Source organism: Tyto alba, unplaced genomic scaffold (assembly GCF_018691265.1).
Source record: "Tyto alba isolate M040663 unplaced genomic scaffold, T.alba_DEE_v4.0 Super-Scaffold_2, whole genome shotgun sequence".
In the NCBI taxonomy this organism is placed as follows: domain Eukaryota; kingdom Metazoa; phylum Chordata; class Aves; order Strigiformes; family Tytonidae; genus Tyto; species Tyto alba.
The window spans coordinates 16,653,331-16,671,259 of NW_024881282.1; the positions used below are offsets into that span (position 1 = coordinate 16,653,331).

Genomic DNA, 17,929 nt, shown 5'->3' on the forward strand with positions numbered 1-17,929 from the left:
AATGCCACAAAAATAGTCTAAGAAAGAGACTGTAGAGAAAGGTTTTAAAAAGACAAGTTTTCTGCACTTCTGTATATTATTTCTTTTTCATAGCAACTCTTCCACTTCAAATCAAGCTGTGAAAAATATTTGATTCTGTAGCTTTAGTAGCAACTGTGTTCCTCTGTGTACCCATAAACAAAACAAATTCATCAGGCTAAGGGTAGTCAATTTGATTCTGCATAGCTGTATAGGAGAGAAAAATGCCTTATTCTCTACATTGTTTCTGACTGATTGAGTTTAGGTATATGATGTCAACATTTCATTTTAAACCTTCAATTGTTTGAAAAGGCATGGTCAACATTTTCTAAAGTTGAAGAATGATTAGTTACAGAAGTTGATTTGGGCCAGTAGTTGCGTATTTGCATAATAAAATCATTGTGGTACCTAATTACTAATGAGTTTTCTGTACATTAGAAATTATTGGATTATAAAGCATTTTCAAGACAAGTATAATGTGACTTTTGAAAAATACATGTTGTGGTAGCTTTGGGCTACCAGAAATTAATAGCTTTTAATGGCAGAGGTACTTTTAATAAATATGCTAGTATATATGCATTTAAAAGATGTGTTGCAATCCTTATTCAGGAAAAATGTCCATTTCTATTAATGAAATTTACAGAAACAGAACACAGAATAAGCAAGATGGTCTCAGAGAGAAAGGAGGAACTTACTTTATAACAGCTGTTTTGAGTAGGTCTTGCTGGAGTCATTAAAATTGTGGAAAACTGTTTTTAATATTTTTTAATCTAATTTTGTAAATAAAAATAAAAGACTGAACATAGTGTTCTTAAAAACTACCTACAGCAGTCTGCTTTTCTCCAATATGCCTGTAAGCAATACAAATCCATTATCCTAAGACAGTCAGTTTGATCCTGCAAAGCAGTGCAGAGAAAACCAACATGCAGAGAAGCATTTTTGCAGTTCAGTGTTTCGCATGATTGATTTGGTTTGGGTGCACATTATCACAGTCACATTTCATCCACCAACTCTTCAGCCACTGTTAATGATTTTTTGTCATTTTTCTTGTTTGTATGTAGCAACAGACTATCTGGGAATTATGAATGAATATGTGGTACTAAGACAATAAAGTAGTTTAAAGATACACAAATATTAATAGGAATTGAAATAAGAGGTAGCTTGAGGCCACTGCTGTAACTAACAGGCCATTTAAAAATTATTAGCATCAGGCCCAGTGGACCAGTAGTAAAGTACAGCTGCCTTTTTAGTATAACATGAGAGCTAGCAGCCCCTAGACCCTGAGCTTTATTCCAGTGATCACAGCTGTGAACTGTGCTGAACTAATTTTGCTTATTCCTGCAAATGCTAGCATAGACACTACTAGCCTTACATAATACCTGGGGTGATATATACAGTATTTCATTATTTTTAAAACAATCTTTACAGCAAATTAATTTAAGTACATCAACAAATACATGTTCTTGCATCATTTACATAAAACTGTTAAATGTTTTATTAATTTTCAGTGGTCTTTTTTGCAGACTAAGATTGATATATAAAAGAAGTTGGAATATATTGCTCATTTTGCTGATTGAACACTTCAGTGAAGTGAAGGACTCTGCTTTGGTCAGCCCTAGTCCAAAAATAAAATGAAAACCAAGGGTTTCATTTGAGAAGGCTACTATTTGAACAGCAAAAGAAGTTTATGTAAGGTGACAGCTATTTTAAATCTCCTGTGATAACCGTGATAAAGTATTTTGTAATGGCAAATTCTGTTTGACAATCTGCAGCCTTTTCCCCCAGACCCCACAGTACACCCGCCTTTGGTCCATTCACAGAGATAACAGGGTGCCAGCCAACAAATCTTGGTTCCCTTCTTATCTGGCTTCTTTTCTAAAACAATCACCAGCACATTTTCCAGCTCTGTAGAAATCCCAATTATAGATAGTCCATTTCAAAATGCCTTATGGATGAAGCCCCATTCCTGCCAAAGATATGAGAGAACAAAATGAGACGGCTTGTGCTCCTGTTTTAAATTAGTGAAGTTCTGGAACTAAACTACTTAAGATGGTGCCTGAAAACCTGGCATGGAGAAAACAGGTTTAGCTGGAAATGTAGGAAGAAATGAAGGTAACTGAAAAGTATTTCTGTTACTGCTTTCTTTTTGTTAAGCACTCTCCAAATACAGAAATCATGATCTCTAATTTCAGAAGGTAAATTTTTGTAGAAATGAAGAAAACTCATTTCATGTAGAAAGATGTGAAGCAGTGAATAAAACTGAGTATTAATAGCTGTTTCAGGCTTTGACCAGCAATGCCCTCTCACTTAAGTGCTTCTGAATACATTTTGCCATCTTTTTGTTACACTTTACAGATTATTGTTCTCATTTATAAGCTCACAATCTGACAATGTCATAGGAAGAGAGATGGAAACAACATATTTGATTGTTGTGCCAAGAGCAGAATAGGAACACAAATATCTGCATCACAGTGCACCTAAGGAGAACAATGCGCAGATAGTTTTTGAGATGCAGTTTGATTTCTTTGAGATTATGATTTTAAGCCAGCAGGTTGTACTGCCATCTTTTTGTGTCTTGGGAAATACTATGAAAGAGAACTGTGACTGCAAGAGAGATTCTGGCGTTACTGTAGTCAACGACGTAATAATGCAATTTAGTGACGTCAATTCATTTTAATGCAAGTTAGAAATTTTTCTCAGAGGAGAATATGAGATAAGCTAAGCAATTTCTGCCTATTGGAAGGCTGTGTTGTGTTTTAGAATGGCTACTTGAGTCAAGGGGAGATAGGTCATGCCAAGCATTAAAAGCTTTTACCTGATTTACATAGGCTGCTTTTGGTCTGGTATCCATCAGGAGCTCCAGTTTTGGATAAATACACCATTTTGTTATATGTTTTACAAATACAGAGTTACAAAAGAGGTGTTCATTAGTAAAAGAACTTACAATGTAATTATTTCATGTGAAACAACGTTTTGTAGGTGGTAACTATGCTTTATGAGACAACATAAACATTCTCCTCTTGACTGTTAGGCTCTCAGACAATAGCACATTAATTTCTGTAAATATCTCCTTCCCCAGAAATGGAATGAAATAAACTCTCCTTTTTAAACTAAACATGAAGAAGTAAATAAGTAAGACAAGTATGTTGCCACAGTTACAAAGTTACGTATTTTCATCTGTCTTATCTTTTTAAAGATGTCTAAGCTAACATCTATTCCATTTTATAGTGGAGATTTATATGTTTTAAATAAACAGGTGTTCAGTTTGCATTAGAATAATTCTGTGACCCAAAGAAATAGAAAACATGCATACTTACGATGTATACACAGATGTATTTATGCATGTATTAAACTACTTAAATCTTGCTTTAGCTGAAAAGAATTATTTAGAAAACATACTCCATTCACGGCAGTTGACACTGAAACCTGCCTTTCATATCAAGAAGTTAGAGCTTGAAGTCATTAAACACAGGAACATGGCCAGAATCCATCTTGCACTCAGATCTGATGAGACTAGTCTCCCATTTAGGAGGTGAATGGCTTTCACTTTAAATAACCTTGGTCAAATGGTTCGTTTATATTTTATTTTTTGAAAGATAATTCCTTTTCCTCATTATTTTAATTATTATGTGAGACCTACAGCCACTTAGAAATGCCTTTTATACATTAACAAGTGGAAAGATTAGTTTTTCAGAGAAAGAAGAAACAGCTTGGTGAAAAAAAGGGAAGTCAGTGGAAGATGCATTTCCAGTAATCCATGCCAAGCATTTGGTTTTAAAACCACCCACCTGTATGGTGGTCGATTCCCACTGACATAATCATGGGAGGTTAAGAAGCAACTCTCTCTTAAAATGAATAGAGAAGAAACTGCAAGGCACATGGGGGAAAAAAAGGAGAGGAGGAAGAGAAGAGATAGCTCAAGGTTCCTTAAGCTTTGGACTTGTGGCCGTCCACAAGCAGTAATTACCTAATGTCATTTTGACGTGACATATCCATAGAAAGAAGAATCTACATCTGAAAAATCCCTTTGCTATGATCAGTGCATTATCTGGGGAAAACAGCAAGCTACAAGATGCTGAAAAAACTTCAGTGCAGTGAGATAATCAAAACAAGGCAACATAAAGGAACAAGTACAAGTAGTGAAAACACAATCTGTTTGGGATGTCAGTGTGAGATATCTTAAGTAACCATAATTCCCAGATAAATGTAGTCACCCAAGCAGTCTAAAGCCCAAATTTCTGGGAAGAGCAGGAGAGAAAGTTTCTTGGTATTGTTTTGTTTTTGTGAAGTTAAGAGTAATAATGCCTAGGATGTTTGAGGGAGGGCTGAAGTATGAAGTACAGAAGGATGAAAGAAATCTCAGAGAATTCTTGGTGGACAGGACAGTGATGGATAATAAGGGTATCTACATTCATGTCAATGACTCTTTGAAAAGATTTTATTCATTACTCTAACTGTGTGAAAAAACTTAAGTGTTAGAGTCTTTGTTTTTCAGATTGGAAAACTCAGAATAGCTAAGTGACATATCTAGTGGAAATTAAAATGGGAGTTAGAGTGAAAATTTACCAACTCCTTCCTTTCACTTAGGCTTTGTCTGTCTCTCCACTTGCCAGTTCTTTAGATCAAGGCTAGGAAAAACAGTAAGAATAGTAAGATCACACAATTTATGGGGCAATTCTAGGCTGTCAGAAGCACCTAAGTGTTCTGGGAAAGCCATTGTTACCTATGATGATGTGTGAGAAGAAACAATCCAAACAACCGAGAAGTACATTTTGGATGTACATGACAAAGTAAATTTCACATCCTTTTTTTTTTTTTTTTTTTTTGTTAATGTACTTACTCATCAGAACATACTTGCACTAACATAGAAGAAAAATCACAGAATCATGGCAGTCTCTTACCCACTACAAATAAAACCAAGGTCCTTAAATGTGAGAAGACTAATGAACAATTGATACTTCATATATCTTGATCCTTGAAATAATAGCTCACATGATATGCCTTGATCAAGGAATAGCTTCAGCAGAGCCTCATGCACTTGGTCAGCAACTGCTATTCTGCCAGTATACGGTCACAGATTGCAGAAGGCAGCATCAGATTTTTGTTTCTAGATCTTGTGAGAATTTTTTTTTCTCTCTGACCAAGTTGTATATAATCTCATGATGTGATACCATGTTCCATTTACCTGACAGTAATACTGGTTTCAAATTCTGCTTCTTACCATCAAAGGGAAGGAAGTAAAGGAAAGGACAAACAACAGATTTCATCAAAAGTTTTCAGAAACTCTTCTTATGGAAGTCCCAATTGTGAGCAAAAAGTGACTGAAAAGTTTTTTTCAAGTTAGAATGTATTTAATTAGATAATAGCTCTTATTAACCCATGGGAAATTGGACAAACCAGGTAAGATTTTCAACTCGTATATCCTCTTAACATTAACATTGTTTTCAATAATTAGAAACCATGTTTTCTGGCTCTTTAAAAGATACTTTGACTTAAGAGTGGATAAGGAAGCAATGTTGTATTTAATGTTACTTAACAGTGTGTGGTGAGTGCCTGTTGATCTTACTAAGGCCAAAAGGAATCCGTGGCTTCATTCGTTCTAAATGGTAAACATTAAAGTAGGAAGAATTATTTAAGATTATAACCTTTTACAATATCCTGAATCAAAGTTAGCAATGATTTAAGTTGCTGGTGAGGGGGCTCTTGATTGTGTGAAATCTGTTACTGAGGGAAGAAAGGAAAAATCTCGGCCTTGCCCCTGCCAACAGTGGACATCCCACATTGGCTGGAAGATTAAGGTGGAAGAATAAGAAATTGGGAGACAGACTCATCAATGAAAGAAAAATAGAGTTCCAGCAATGGATGAAATGGCATCAATACCCTCAGGACAGGCTTTAGTTCTAAAAATAAAACTGTAAACCAGACAAAAAATCCCCCTGTCTCCGCTCAGGTTGAATGACAAGCACCTCAGGACCTTCATCTTCATGCAGGACCAAGTTAGTCACACCTTTCATGATTTCCTGCCTTCCTTTCCTCCCTTTTCCCACATCTGGGGAGACATTTCCTAAATCAGAGGGAGCAGTTTGATGACTAGTCCCCTTTTAGAGTCACATTGAGGTTTAGTACCAAACTTGCCTGATACTTTAAAAAATGCTTTACTTGAGTTTCCTCAAATTACAGTAGAGTTCATGTTTTGTTTCAGTTCAGTTAAATGAGAACACAAAGTTTGACATAAAGAAGCTCAATTGGTTCAAAGTGTGAGGTATAAATGATGATAATTCATCCATCAAAACAGTGTAGGTCAGGAGCCATACTGTATGGCTACACCTCTCATATCTCCTATGAAATTCCATTTGTTCTGTCAATGACAGTTTTGCTGTCAGGAATACTGCAAAATTAACAGGTATTCCTCCAAAATGAAGAAAAAAATTATTGCTCCATTTTTTTTCTGAAAACCAAAAATAGTTATTTTTTGCATAGGAAACTGTGATTATGTAGCTATGTATAAAAAGCTGTTTTTATGTATCGACAGCACATTTTATAAGATACCCTCCCATTTAAAATTTTACTGATTTTTTTCAGTTTTTCTAGAAAGAAAAATGTCTGTTTAAATGTGCCTATATTCTCCCTTTCCAAGATAAAAAGAAAAAAGAAAGCTAATGTAGAGAATTGGGACATCAAAGGATTACTTCTTAATACAGAAGTCAAACTTATCCTTGTTCTGTTTCATTAAAATGGGATATGGGGACAGGTTTTATAAAATCATACGTTTTGGGGGGAAAAGCAAGCTGCAAAGAAATTTGTTTTCTGTACAGAGGAATGTTTGGATGAAGTTCAAATTTGAACTGAAAGAAATAATATGTCTCATAAGGAAATAAATCAATCCAAGAACAGCCAAAAATGTTTAATCACAGAAGCAAAAAACGTTTAATCACACAGGCAATCTAGATAAGTTATAAAACATGATTTCTCGAGATATTCATCTAATGCAGACAAGCTTTCCCTCAGCTGGCAAACTGCAGAGGTGATGTGATTTTGCAAGATCTCTAACCACCATTTGAGTATTTGAGTTGAAATATTCACCTCAATTAAGCAACTGGGAGTTTTACCATTGATTTCATAAACCATTTTTTTACTGTAGTCCAGTCTAATTTCCATGCAATCCATTATGCCTCTTGAAGCTTCTATCCTGAAGGAGACAAAAGAAACCCCACAAACGTAGACATTTTGTCCTTGAGAAAACCTGCCAGCTTCATGGGCACTTTCTACCAAAACCTTCATGTTTAACCTCTCACGTGGTAGTGATATTTTTATCAGTTTTTAAAAGGAGTCAAAAAACAGCTTCTATACCAATGTGGATTCTCATTCATATGACTATGGAAGGTAAATGCTGCATGTGGATTCTCTGTGGGAGAACATTCAAAGAGAAAAGTTTTGGCAGAGTTAGGGAAATGCACGTGTATGTGCATTGCCAGACAGCTATAAATACCAGATCCATGGAGTGCACAGGACTGGAGGACAATGGCACAAAGACTGGATAATTTATTGCAGAGAGCGCTGTAAAATTCTTTTTAAAATGAGAAAAAAATTGTTAGCATTCAGCAAATGTGAAATTCATGAGGGGAGTACTATCAGAGAGATTAGCCAGGGCACAGCGTAAAGAGAAATTTTTTAAATAAACCCAGTAGAAAATGTTTTCTTGTTGTGTAAAAATGTTCCATTGGATTCAAATTATTTGGAATTATATATTAATGAAAGTAAAATACTTCAGTGGTGCTGAAGTTTTCAGATGGAAAGTACTTGAAGATTAAAGCTGTTTTCCTCATAGAAATTTCTGAAAGGCCAAGCTACTTTGTGTTCTACATCAAGGAATTAGAGTTGTCAGCACTTTTCAGGAAAATAGAGATAGTCTGTATCTGAGAAATACCTGCAACAGCTGACTGGGAGGGATCTGTGCCTGTTGTATAAGGGCCTCAGAGAAGGGCAGCTCCCAATCACATTAAATCTAGGGATGGATGGGAGAAAAACACAGAGAAACATTTCCTAAAGTGAGAATTTTCAACAATTTTTAAATGTACCTATCTAAATGTAGGTGCAAAGTCTTTCATAGTTGCATAGTGTCCTTTTATAACCAAAAGAGCGAGGTACCTCTAGTAGATGAATCAGTACACTTAATTTATCACTTATCTTAAGCTGGGATGATCTGTCTTCTGAATATATGTTTTTCTGTTTCAGAGACAGGCAAAAAACCCCTCAAAATTAAAAACATACCTTTCAGGTAGGAAGATTCAGATGAGAGCGTTCTCTTTGCTCTCCCTGCATGCACATACACATACAAAAACCGCACATGCTACGTTCACAAATTCTGGGGGGATTGGCATGGAAGAAACTTTAATCAATGTATTAATTTTTGAAGATCAAAGCTTGCTCCATATGAATCATGGAGAAAATTTCAGCAGTTAGATCTACAAGTCAGTCTTGTCTGGTCTCTGTGGCCCTTTCTTCTGTTATTTTGGTTGTCTTTCAGGGTAACCTGAAATTAAAGTTCTGTAATTTAGTGATCTGGTCTAAGACTTTACACACAAAATACTACATTACAATTTCAAATTGATTTTAAAAGAAGAAATACTGTGCATGTTAATTAAGCTAATTCAATTCCATTTTCCATTCAATAGGCAAGAAATGCACTATCACTTTCTGCTATTGTTTCAGGAATTGACTTTGAACAGAAACAGTCTTTTAGAGACAATTCACAAAAATTGTGTCTGGAAACTTAATTATTAATTAAAAAAGGTAACAAGTTTTCATCTTGCTTTGCAATATGTTCTCACATCTGCAGTTGCACAAACAAAACTGCATTTTCCAAATTACCATTTGATCTAGCACATTAAACCAAGTTTTCCATTGTTCCTAGGAGAGTATATTTAAATGAAAGTTCCATAAGTAACCCGCTGCTGTAGGTTATGTGTAAAAGACTCTCGTGAATCTTCTGTGCCTCATTTTTGTTGGATCTACCTGTTGATCTCCGGATAAATACTCCTGCACACTTTTTAGTATATGCTTAATTTTATTCATGCAACTAAACACACTGGCCTCTAGGACAAGTGCTTACATGCTTTTAGGGTTCCAGAATTTACTACAGAATTGCAAGATAAAGGTCCATTAGGTGTAACATTAATACACACTGGGGTAGCACTCAGAAGCCACAGCTGGGATAGTTGGACCATTGTACAAAACTTTTTACAGACATCTAATGGGAGACTGACCTTCCTGTCAAGTGCTTATAGTCCAAAACGCACCAGGCAGTTGAAATGCTGAGAACTGAGACATGGAAATGTAAAGTGATTTGCTCCAGAATATGAATTTAGTCTCAGAGATTCAGTGCTCAGCATAACTACTTTCATTATGCAGTTACATTATAGAGGACAAACATTGGAGAGAAATAAGTACTTGAGACGATAATGTTTGAGATTCAATTTTATTTTTTTTTAACTGGAAAGATCTTAATTTAGTCTCTTCTGTTCACCTCCATCATTAATACTGTATCAAGTTGTAGAGCAATAAACTGATTTTAGTTAAAGTAATGATGTGGTATTATTTCTGGTTATAATGCTTTAGGTATGATGCTACTCAAAGTGTGATGCATGCCTCCTGAATGCAGGGGAAGATAATCCTTTTGCTTGAAGAAGTTTATCATCAAAAAGCAAAGGTAGATGATGATTTAGAGGGTGCAGGGTCTATTAATAGAAAATGAATAGAGTTGCAATGGATGCTTGTTTCAAAAAATCTAACCACATAATTTGTAAGAAACTCCTTGTTTCCCTTTTCCCCTTTTTTGGATAGCAGTATTCAAAAATACCCTTTTCTATTTGAGACAGTACTTAAAATAACAATAAACTGGTCCTAATACATCTGTAATGTTTTTCATCTACCCATTTTATGTAACTCTGTTTTCTCTTTATAATCCTATCTGTCATTTTATATCAGTGATTTAATTCATTAAGGTATCTCATTAAGTTGGTTTTAGTGCTGAGAATTTTTCTTAATGCAACAGCATAATTTAGTATAAAAACAGCAGTCTCAAACACAAGCCAGAGGAAGAGCGTATTTGTATCAAATGGGTACTGGATCTGGGTGCAGGATAGTTGAAAACTACATGGAGATGAATTTAGATCAATTGTCTTGTAATACTTGAGCCCTGACTGGCCTTACGTCCTCTTCCAGGGGGTGAAGGTCAGTGGAGTGATCAGGAGGGGGATCAGGGAGCACAAAGGAGGAGGAGAGAGTTGGGATGTTCTGTGCAAAAAGAACAGAAACGTGTTTTGACATTTTACCAGGAAACTAATCTCAAAACTGTTTTAGAAATATTACCTAATCTCAAGTGTTGGCGCTTTCATGCATATAAGTTGATAAATCAATTGACCTTGGGAGGCAGGTCCTTATTTAGATTAAATGATTCTCCCTTTTCTGTTTCATCTCACTTGTAGAGCTTGTATCTCCATATGGCTTGGCTGTTCCTCTTGGAAGGAGTTCTTTAGGTTGAGAAAATTCACCCAGTACTTTTACATCAGTGCTGGCAAATGCAGGTGCACAGCAGCTGAACAAAATAGAGAGTATATGACTGTGATATGTGAGGACATGAATCACTGACAGCATTGCAGGCACACCTCAAATGAAGCCTTCATATACTGTTGTGGTGGCACAGAAATGTAACTCCTTGTATATATTTTTGAATGCATTGGTCTCTGGACTTTATCAGGTGTATTAGATTTATGTGGACAGGTTTTGTTTGGGGGTGGAGGGGCTACAGGTGGCCCCTATGAGAAGATGCCAGGGGCCACTCCCATGTCAGACAGAGCCAGTTTTCAGATGGCTCCAAAATGGACCCACCGCTGTCCAAAGCTGAGCCCATCAGTGATGCTGTGGTGCCTCTGTGATAACATATTTAAGAAAGGGTGAAAAACACTGCAGAGGAGCAGTGAGAGGGAAGAGTGAGAATATGTGAGAGAACTCTGCAGACACCAAGGCTGGTGAAGAAGGAGGAAGAGGTGCTGCAGGTGCCGGAGCAGAGATTCCTCTGTAGCCCATGGAGAAGACTCTGGTGACACAGGTCGTCCCTCTGCAGCCCATGGAGGACCCCGTGCTGCCACAGATAGATGTGCCCTTAAGAAAGCTGCAGCCTGTGGAGAGACCACACTGGGGCTGGCTTCTAGAAGGAGCTATAGCCCATGGAGAGGGCCTACTGTGAAGCAGTTCTAGAAGAACTGCAGCCCATGGGAAGGACCCATGTTGGAGCAGTTTGTGAAGGACTGTATCCCCCTGAGGGACCTCATGCTGGAGTAGGGGAACGGTGTGAGGAGGAAGGAGCAGCAGAGACAAGTTGTTATGAACCTGACCACAATCCACACTCCCCATTTAGATGTCCAAAGCATAAGAGGAGGAACTGAAGGAACAGCAATGAAAGACTGTCCTCGTATTTGGAAAACTTCCATAATGCAAACTGCTTTGAGTCTTTCAGTTTTGGTGCTTTCACAGTTTGTGAATTTATGGCAGATCAGTGGGCCTGTCAATATATCTGTAACAGCCAGCTGTGCCAGGACTTCCCATGTTGGAGCCTAAATCCTACAGAAAAGCATTTTAAAATTCTTATTCCAGAGCTTGTGTCCTGGAAGACTCAGGGTCTATGAGTCATGGCTCTGAAGAAAGATGTACTAAGTTTTCTTCCATGTTAGACTGTGGATCTTCCAGATTTCTACCTATATGGTGTAGGTACCCTGTAGGCTGCTGAGCAAAACTAATGCTGTTGGCAGACCAGCTATGCCCTGCTTATTAGACTTCATTTTATAAATATATTTTTAGGATAGTCTTTTATTTCTCTCTTGAAGAAATTATAAAACTTCTTGGTGTGACCCAATGTGCTGCATTTCCGTGGTGCCATTTTTTGGTAGTGGTGGAGGCGGCTACAGCAGCGCCCTCTGTGAGAACCTTGAAGCTCCCCCGGCTCTAAGTTGGACCCACCTCTGGCCAGGGCTGAGCCAATCAGCCGTGGTGGTTGTGCCTCTGCAATAATGTATATAAGAAGGGGAACCTGAGATGGGGTGGGGACTTGTGAGGAGGAGTTGGGAGAAGGACAAACATCGAGGTCAGTAGAAGGAAGGAGAAGGACATGGGGAAGGTGTGCTGGAGCAGAGACCCCTGTGTCCTGTGGTGAGACGGCAGGGCCACATTGGAGCAGAGGCCAACCTGAATCTTGGGGAGAAAGCCACTTCAGGACAGGCATCTGTATTTAAAGTAAGCCAGGACCCTGAGGGGAGAAGTGGCCCCCACTGTTGCGGTTCAGCACTGGGAGGACTGCAACATGCAGGGGTGACCCACGCCGGGGCAGCACGGGAACGGCTGCGGCCCGTGGGGAGGACTCTCTGCAGTGAGAGGTGTGGAGCCGGGGAGGGATGTGCAGCGCTCACCCCACCTCCCGAGAAGGAGGGAGCAGGAGCTGACTGTAACCCCCATCCCTGCCCCTGCGCTGCTGGGGGAGGAGGGGGGGAGATCAGGAGCAGAGCTGAGCCGAGGAAGAAAGCAGGAGTGAGGGGAGGTGGTTTTGGATGTGGTGGTGCTTCTCACTGTCCCACCTTGTCTGTTAAGTGTTGTCTTTGTTAGCATTTGAATTAAAGTGATGTTTTCTTCCCCTAAGGAGTCTGTCTTTTGCCTGTGACCATAATGGGTGAGCTACTCCTCGCTGTCCTTAGATGGATTCTTTGTGTCATTTCTGCTTGACATTCTCCTTCCCATTCCTGATAGGAGGAAGGGGTGGCTGAGCAGTTACGTGGTGGTCAGTTGCCCTCTGGGCTCAAACCACAACACCCAATAATAAAATAAGACCAATATAATATAAATATGTGTGCAGGTATTTATTTATATATATATGTATTTATCCGAACACATTTCTCACAAACTTGACCTCTTCTGTGTCATTTTCATGGTTATGATTACAGCTTTATTTGGACACTGAATTGCCCTTTGCCTGTTTAGAGGACTTAAACTACATGGATATAACTTCTGGAAGTCAGTGAATAAGAAGATGTTGGGATTTTTTGTTTTTCAAGAAAACGTTTGTGTTTAAAGTGTGAGAGTTGTCTATAGAACAGTATCAGGGACTTGGCAAAGTCTTTCACAGAGAAAGAAGACCGCATGTGTCTTGACTGTCTCAGTAAACCCTGCAGTGTACAATTTTTGCCATTCTGGCATTATGGATTCTTTTTTTAAATGAAGGTCCTGCGAGTCACCTATTCTTTTAAAGTGATAGTACTATCACATAGTTCAATGTGCTAGAATAGAACATATCTAATTCATATTACAGCTACTGCAAAAACATTATCTTGGCTATTTAAGGTGCATTGCAGTGTCTTCTCTGGACTCTGACCTCCACATTCATCTTATCTTTGGTGAGACAAATGGCATTGCAAAATTTTCAGGAGAAAATCATGTGTAATACCAGCATTAAGTTGTGAGCTATGAAGAGATGTCTGGTTTAAAGACAAATTATTATTCAGTATATTTCAAAGTAGGCTTATGAGCCTATCTTTGTCACTGCTTTATATTTATGGGGGAAAAATCTTGAACAAAATTTTCTTAGAATGCTAATATGAGACTGTTTTACCAAGCATAATTTAGTCCATTTATAATAAGTAAAATGTCTTTAAAAGTGTAAGAGAAATAGATAAAGAATTGGGAAATCCAGGTAGTCATGTTTGCCTGGAGGCATTTTCTGAGAACAGTAGTGAGTCAGAATGCAAATCCTCATGGCTTTGCTGATTTTCGTGGTTGCTGCTGATTGCTGTAAAATTGATTCAGGAGCGTTGCAGCATCTCTGCATATGTTTAAGCCTAATCTCCATAGTGTCACAGGCATTTTTCCTCTCTGTGGGTACTGCACTAAGAAAAAATTCTCATAACCTTCATCTTAACATTTTTTCTTATGAAGGAGCAAAGAAGGACACTACTCAGTAACTTCCCACTCTTGGTCTCAAGTATAGTAGCACATGTTTTTTTGGGTTGGGTGTTTCAGGACATTAATGGTAGTCAGATCATGTTTTATTGCATTTGGATCTAGGCTGTGGCAAGGATAGTTTGTTTTGAAAATGTGAAGCAATACTCTTCTGTTGGTTTTTAGTTAAAAGTGTTTTAGGGTCATATCATGTTATTTAATGAAATTTCAGGTTTGACCTTTTTCTTCCTTTTTTTTTTTCCTCCATCATGAGAATGAGATTGAGCATTAACTCCACTAATTGTACAGTTTCACAGCTTGACATTGTTTCCTTGAATTCATGTAAAATCCTACTGTATGGACTATATGTTATGAAAAGCATGCTTTATCCATGTAAAACTGCAAAGTAAGGCAAGTAAATATCACTTATGTACACAAAGTTTACATTCAACTATTTCATTTGATAGAGTTAACTGGACTGTTTGAAAATAGATGAGGCCTGCCATTTCCTCACAGAAACACTTGTAAAACACTGAGAAATCCCTTTGCAGGGAAAAGTAACATGGAGGATGTGACTCCATAACTGAATGAATGATTATACAAGAAAGCTGTAAGAAACAAGGGTTTAAAAAGGCTTATTAATATTAAAGATTGTATTGAAGAAATCAGGAGGTATAGAGGACATTTGCTGCAGAAATGAGAGCGTAAGTTAGGTCTGCCAGTGAAAACTGGATCTTGTAAAGGACATTAAAACAGCAGTGGAAGGTCATTTACATCTTTAAATACAAAGACAGGAAATAGGAAAATAATTGAAGCCGTTATATATTGATGATGGGACAGAAAAACGGGAGAATCTGGTTAGAAACATAAAACTAATAGATACTTCACATTGATTTTCACTCAGGGAGGATGTTGACCTTAAAAGAAGCGTGATAGCTAATGGGAATAGGGAAATCAGCTCTTTCTTCTGTGTTTTTTAAAGAATTGGTTTACTGAAGGGCAGATGCAATAACAAGTGCTTCTTAGTAGAGCTGTTAAATGAGTTGTGATATATACAAGTGAATAAGAAACATAATACCTATTTTTAAAGAGGGACGTAGAATCTGGCAGCCATGAACCTAGCATTTTACATCAATAGACTGTAAAGTTATAGAACAAATTTTAATGGAAAGAAAGCTTTCAAATATGACTATAGACAGAAAATGGCATAAAATGCAACCAGAAGGTAGAAAGTATGGGGTTAATCCATATCTTCCAGTTGCCAAGAGAATGAAGTAAAATAGACTTGCTTCTAAGAGAAGTGATTTATGAAAATAGAGACAAACAGGCTTGAAGCTAAGGGAATGATGGCAACAAATGCCAGTAGAAGAGGAGGTACCAGGCTGGTGAAGCATAGCTACAGGAGGAATATGCTAAGAGACTGATTTTACAGAAGACACAGAGGTAAATAGTCAGAGTACCCTGATGGAATTTTCTGGTGAGGCAGACACAGACATTGATAGAAGTTCAGAGCAAGCTAAGAATGTATCTGTAGAAGTAAATAATTTTAAGGAGTACAGTAAAAGATGTGACATAATGGAAAATGAATAGTAGTGACTAATAAAAATATTACGCTATAAGCAGAAATTCATCATTTGGAAATGGCCCAGAAAGAAGAAGGAGCAGTATTTTGATCCCAGGATGATTGTCAGTCATCACTGAGGTGCAGATTCAGAAAAATGTAATGTGATATTAAGATATGTCAGCAGAAGTATTTTACAGTAGAGATGGGGAAGTACTGTAAAAAGAAGCAGAAAGCCTTCAACTGGAATTCTGACATGTTGGTCATCTGTGTTCAAGAAAGATGAGATTAAACTGGGAAATGACAGAACATTTTTTAGGATGATTAGTGGAATGGCAGGTCAGTCATTTGATGGGTCTAGGAGAATGCATGTTATGTGGTTCAACAAAGAAAACACTACGAGGGTTTGTAAGAGCTGTATATCAACATATTAAAGGGGAATTTAGGGGAAGGAAGAAATCTTTTTAAAAAGCTTTATTTATATGTAATCTGGATATGAAAATCCTTTGGTGGGGGCTGTAACAGTACAGCAGCACATGAAATCACAGAACTGCCTTCAAGCCACTTACTCCAGTTCTGACATCGGAACTAGATAAATCACCCAAGTCTAAGGAGAAAAATACAGAGTTTGTATTTTTTGCTCTTTATGCAGTAAGTGTAATATGGAAGAATTAAACCTGAACTGATTTGAATCAATCCATTTGCTAAGTGTGTATGCTGTACCTTGACTGTGCTGCTTTCACAGGATGACGGTGACATCCAGACTAGAGGAGAGGAGGCCATCATGTAGTTAGAAGGGTGTGACTTAGGTTTTCCCGTGTTTGGGCTACGTGGAAGAATCGGTTGTGAGGAGGGAGGATCTGGACCAGGAGAGCATAGGAGATAAATACTTAAGAGAAAATAGATACAATATTCCCCTAACTGACTGTTCCTTTCTCCATTTTCTGTGATTCTGGGATAGGTAACACTAATAATGATCACATAGTTACTCATAAGTTGTTTTGTACTTCAAAAAAAAATGGGATGTTTTTTATTGGATCCTTTATGAATGACTAGAAAGGCAGTGTTTTCTCAAGAAGGTACCCTTATGCCTACTTCTATGTGCATAGATCAGTAATGCCCTTATCCAGTCTGTTGAAATCAATAGAAGTCTTTCTTTATGTCTTAAATGAGTCCAAAAGCAGATCAAAACTCAGAATATGTATTCAGGTCATTTGTTTTCTGTTTTTGAGGTTGACAGAGTGTAGAAATAAAAGGTTTGGGGCAAAAGCCTGGTCACATTGACTTACTACATTTTTCTTCAACTGTTCTCTTAAAGATAAGGAGATTATTCAAGAAGTAGGTTTTTGCTCAGTGTCTGTATTAGGGTTTTAATGTAGCACACAGGCTCCCTGCTTAAAAGGGAGTGAAGGGTCTGCATTGTTATAATTCAAAATGTCCAAATTTCACTTATGAGGTCAGTAACACTTTTGTGATAATTTTCACATTTTAAAATGTGAACACTTCCCTATTTATGGTAATGGAAATGATCAATGCCTGATAATATGCAGAGCTGTGGTTTAAACAGCGTATGTTGATTTTTCGCTGGTGTGCAAAAATGTTACTTATTTTATATTTTATTTTAGAGTAAAAACACTATAAATAATGTAATGTTCCATGAATACGATCCAAAAGTTAGTTACTTATTTATCGGTTTCCAGAATTAAACAGAAGTGAAAATTGAAGTTAACTGTACAGGCAGAAATGCAAATCTTCAAATTAAAAATTTGAGAATGTTGGAATACATAAGTACATGTTTACAGATTTTGTCACTAACTGAACTCTGGTTTTTTATGTTTTCTTTCAGTTTGCTCCCAGTATTCTAGAGGAGTTTTTGCCATTTTTGGACTATATGATAAGAGATCAGTACATACTTTGACCTCATTCTGCAGCGCCTTGCACATCTCCCTCATCACACCAAGTTTCCCCACGGAGGGTGAGAGTCAGTTTGTGCTGCAGCTGCGGCCATCTCTGCGGGGAGCCCTCCTGAGCTTGCTGGATCATTATGAATGGAACCGCTTTGTCTTCCTGTATGACACAGATCGAGGTGAGTTGCCACCCAGCTTTCTACTCTTTTTAATTCAAATGACTTTTGCAAGAACTGTGTGTTTTTATATCGTGTTGAGAGCTTGGGGAGTAAAATTTTAAAGGGCCTTTGAGGTGAAATACCTCTGACTGAGTAGCTGTGTGGCTGAAGGAAGAATTCCTTCGTCTGCAAAAATTGGATATTGGATGCACATAGTATGTAATCGACTAGCTGAAGCCCGTGCTTCAAGTCTAGAACATTTTAACTAATGTTAGTGAAACAAAGGCACAGTTCAATAAGCA

At 37.6% G+C, this 17,929-nt stretch overlaps 1 protein-coding gene across 8 annotated transcripts in view; it reads left to right on the plus strand.

Moving 5' to 3' along the window:
* The window catches only part of GRIA4 (glutamate ionotropic receptor AMPA type subunit 4), a 240,246-nt gene that overhangs the window by 61,334 nt on the left and 160,983 nt on the right, over positions 1–17,929 (plus strand). For all 8 annotated transcript variants that reach the window (XM_032990755.2, XM_032990747.2, XM_032990754.2 and 5 more), the window contains exon 3: positions 17,409–17,648. In XM_032990755.2, coding sequence (XP_032846646.1) covers positions 17,409–17,648 — 240 coding nt within the window. The remainder of the gene's footprint in view (positions 1–17,408; positions 17,649–17,929) is intronic.